At 50.2% G+C, this 4,314-nt stretch overlaps 1 protein-coding gene across 1 annotated transcript in view; it reads left to right on the forward strand.

Moving 5' to 3' along the window:
* LOC307076309 (collagen and calcium-binding EGF domain-containing protein 1-like) overlaps positions 1 to 2,248 on the forward strand; it is a 28,057-nt gene extending 25,809 nt beyond the window's left edge. The window contains exons 9-11 of the mRNA XM_079737250.1: positions 81 to 116; positions 541 to 576; positions 1,096 to 2,248. Coding sequence (XP_079593376.1) covers positions 81 to 116; positions 541 to 576; positions 1,096 to 1,284 — 261 coding nt within the window. The 3' untranslated portion in view covers positions 1,285 to 2,248. The remainder of the gene's footprint in view (positions 1 to 80; positions 117 to 540; positions 577 to 1,095) is intronic.
* The last annotated feature ends 2,066 nt before the right edge of the window (positions 2,249 to 4,314 follow it).

The following is a 4,314-nucleotide window of genomic DNA, read 5'->3' on the forward strand; positions in this document are numbered from 1 at the left end:
TAAGTTAGACAGAGCTGAAGAAGTTCTGTTCAGCGCTCCAGGAAGAAGGTGTCATTGATGTGTTTCCTCTCCATCCCCAGGGCTCTCCCGGCGCTCCAGGGAACAGCGGACTGAAGGTCGGCGTTCCTTCATCTACGTGTTTAATGTCTCTTCATTAAATCAACCTGTATTCCATTTCTGCTTATCTTCATGTGATGTTTTACTGTGTGTTGCATTAGGCGTTAAAGCCATAACTAACATATGAATCCAAAAACAGAGAGGCAATGGAATTGTAAAAGCTAATATTTGTCTGCCATTAATTTGTTATTTCATGAAATCAAATGCATCAAAGATCCTACAATAACCATACTCTGTGTCCCTACACGTTCTCCTGTTCCATGTTTGAGTTTGGGGCCCTCTTTCAGGGGCAGGCTGAGGTGTCTGAGGGCCCCTGTGAAGCCCTTGCGTGTCCAGTGTTAGCTGAGGGCTCTGATCACACCTGAGTGTACCTGTGACTGACGTCCCGTTATGTGTGTGTTCTCCCCCCCCCCCCCCCCCCAGGGCGAGAGAGGAGCACCTGGCCCCAGAGGTCCGCCTGTGAGTCTGAACATCTCTGCTGTCAACAGGAACATGTTGACGTGTAGTTAGGAATGGAAACACAAACACAATCATAAACCTAGCATACCTTTAGTAAAGTGTGTAGAGGATAACATGAACGTATGTGTGGATGTTAAGATGGTAAAGATTCTCTCTCTCTCCCTCTCTCTGTATCTTTATTGCTCACTCTCTCTCTCTCTGCTTCTCTCTCTCTCTCCCTGTCTTTCTATCCCCCTCTCTCCCCCCTCTCTCTCTCTCCCCCTCTCTCTCTCTCTCGCTCTCTCCCCCCTCTCTCTCTCGCGCTCTCTCCCCCTCTCTCGCTCTCTCTCTCCCTCTCTCTCACTCTCTCTCACTCTCCCCCCTCACCCGCTCTCTCTCTCCCTCTCTCTCTCTCCCTATGTCCCTCTCTCTCTCTATCTCTCCCACCCTTCCCACTCTCTCTTTTCTCTCTCTCACTCTCCTTCTCTCTCTCTCTCTCTCTCTCTCTCTCTCTCTCTTTCTCTCTTTCTCTCTCTCCAGGGCTCGCCCGGCTCCTTTGACTTCCTGTTGCTCATGATGGCCGACATCCGTAACGACATCATTGAGCTGCAGGAGCAGGTCTTCGGGGGGAGGCGGGGCCTATCCCTGGACGGCCCGCCCCTCTCCAGCGGGGAGGCGGACCACCCCGACTGGGGCTCGGGACAGGACGACCTTGTGCTGCGCAGCTGACCCCCGCGTTAAGCCCCTCCCCCCCTCCCTCCCGTGTGGCACCTGTCACTCCAATCAAATTTAAAACGGGCTGCTCAGAGCAACGATGGAGACCCTAAATAATAATATTAATAATAATAATAACAATACTGGATAATGGTTTAACCTCACAGCAGGAAGTGGAGGAGGAAGTGGAGCAGGAAGTGGAGGAGGAAGTGGAAGAGGAAGTGGAGGACGCGACCACGATGGACGGGGAGAGGTGACGATAGAGGGAGGAGCGCGATGAGAGGCACCAGACATCCAGGGGTGATGGTGTTAACACGCGGTGACCCTGATGCAAGCCTGACCCGTCTAGCCTCGCTGTTTCGTCCCCTGGAGCCTGTCACGATGGCTGCGGAGAGCGTGAGCCAGGAGGAGGATGAGGAGGAGGAGGAGCAGGAAGACGAGGAGAAGGAGGAAGAGGACCTAGCCGCGCAGCTCGCCGTAGCCTCTGGGGGCAGAGCGGCTTCACACAGAACTGCTGGCTGAGGAAGGGGGTCTGACTGTGAGGGACCCCGAGGTCTGTCTGGGGAACCCATCCCTGGGACTAGGGCTCTGTCACAGCTTTGGTTTCCATGCCAACCTCCTCCTCCCCCCCAGCCCCCCCGGACCCTGGGGATCTTACAAACCGAACCCTGGACCCTCTTTACAGACGCTGACCGCCCGGACGCCGCCGTGTTTCTCATATTGTACAATATTGTATAGAAAGTTCAAGCGTACTTTTATTTTGTTATCGAGGTCATTTGTTCCTCTTTCAACCTGTGATTTAGCCGTGAAAATATATTTTTTGTACCAAAATGATAATATAAACTTTACATTTTCGGAAACACCGTGTCTCCTCCTGTTGGGACACGAGGTTCTGATTGAGGAAAGATGTGTGGGACCAAAAGTTTAAACACATCAGTCAGAACGGGTGTCGGATTACCTCTGGAACCCAAGGAGATAGACAGGCCAAGCTTCAAATGAACAGAAAAACATGAAAACATCAATTGAAGTGTCTTTGAAATCCAAGTCCTCGATTCCTCTGCAGTACATCAGCAAGGGAAGGCTAAATGATAGGGGGAACTCAAAGTGGAGAGAGTGAGATATAAGGTATATATATATATATATATATATATATATACATACCTGTGAGATGCAGGTATCTCTATCATGTGACACCAGATTCCTTAGGGCTCACTTACTCGTCCAAACCGATCAGTTATCTACACTTCTATCTGGACTCACGTTTATAAAAATATATCATACATACATGATAAACATGTTTGATAAATATATATCACTCATACATACTGTAGGCCTATATAGACACTGGATTTGAGGAAGGCAGGCTGATCTCAGGGCTGTTACAACAACAACTTAACTGATAGAACAGCTCTGTGGGATTCAGGGAAAGAGTCCAAAAGCTTTCATTTCTCAGTGGGTGGGTGAGAGATGGGGGGGGGGCGTTTGCATGTGAGCATGTACGTGTGCGTGTGTGCGTGTGTGTGTGTGTGTGTGTGGGGGGGGGGGGGGGGGGGGGGCGGTTAAAAGGATATAAATCACCGGAGTCACATGTGATAAAGCACTCCTCTCCTAACCATCCCCCTGACAACTGCTCCTCCGTTGCGTGGCTGAGCGCAATTATGTGCCGGGAGAGGTGTGTCTCCGAGGGGTCGGGGGTCAGAGCCAGAGCCGATTACTGAACCCGAGGGCCGTCTGACGTGGCCTGTCGGGGCTGGCAGCCCCGTAAGGAGACCCCTGCCGGAGGAGGCGGAGGGCTGGCGGTACCAGGCCGGCCCGCTGCGTCTCAGCTCCTCAGCGGCGGGTCATGGCGTGATGTGTGCCAGTTCCACCACCGTTACTTACCTTTTATAATCTCAATGTGTTGCGATGAAATATAACAGCAGATACGCTCAGATTGCTCAGTGGCAGATTTACAAACCAACGTTACAATATTGTGATAATAAACAACGAGTTATTAGTGGCAGGATTCGCATAAACCAATCCAGCCAACATTAGATATAGGCTATGTGTGGATATATATGTAAATGTGTGTCAGGTATTCAAATATTTTGAAAAAAAGTGTGTGTGCTTATTTGTAGCCTAATTTTAGAATTTGTTGGTGTGTGTATTTGTTACTGTTTGCGTGCTGCATGTGTGTGCGTGTGTGTGTGTGTGTGTGTGTGTGTGTGTGTGTGTGTGTGTGTGTGTGTGTGTGTGTGTGTTTGACAGGCTTCTCATCCAGAAGCCCCGCCCCCTGCCGTGCAGCCAACTCTGAAAGTACAGACGTTGCCTGGCAACAAGGATCAGGAAAAACAACATGAAACAATTTAAGAAGTATGTCGGTGAGCGAAACGCGAGACGGTGAAAGAGATTATCTCACTTCCTTCACCACTAGTCATGCAACTGGAAATTCCCCCGGGGAGAGATAGGTGGCAGCAGAGAGAGGTCAACAGAGTGCACGGCGCAGTGAGTGCCGTACACCGTCATGCCTGTAGGGGCGCCAGAGAGAGGTCTCCTTTATGTTAAAGTAGGGAGGTTTGGAACCTATCACAGACATTCTTTGAAAGCGCAAATGGAGTATTGTTTAATGATCAAATAAACACCTTTGGAAATGGGTGTTTGAGAAGACAGCCACGGGCAGTGCAGGTTTATCTCTGCTAAATTGCCACGTCCTCAATTTCCTAAATACACAAGAGCAAACCAAAACATATATCAACGAGAGAGAGAAGTAAGCAAATACATGTTAACTCTACAACACAAAGCACTTAACACACAAAGACCTTGTTTATTCCCCAAAGTCAGAACTCCTTGTGGCTTATGCCTCGATGGTCACTGAGAAGGCAAGGCGACATGTGCGATGGCAGGAATCGTACCGCATTGTTTGAGGGCCGGTCGGGGTCATCAGTGTCTCAGGTCACATGGCTGTCTCAGGTCACATGGCTGTCATGCCTCTCACCACCTACTGCAGCTATGTGATGGCATCTGGGCCGGCCTGACCTCAGAGCAGACTCGGGGAGAGGGGGTCTG

This window comes from Pollachius pollachius, assembly GCF_949987615.1.
Source record: "Pollachius pollachius genome assembly, chromosome: 5".
NCBI lineage: Eukaryota > Metazoa > Chordata > Actinopteri > Gadiformes > Gadidae > Pollachius > Pollachius pollachius.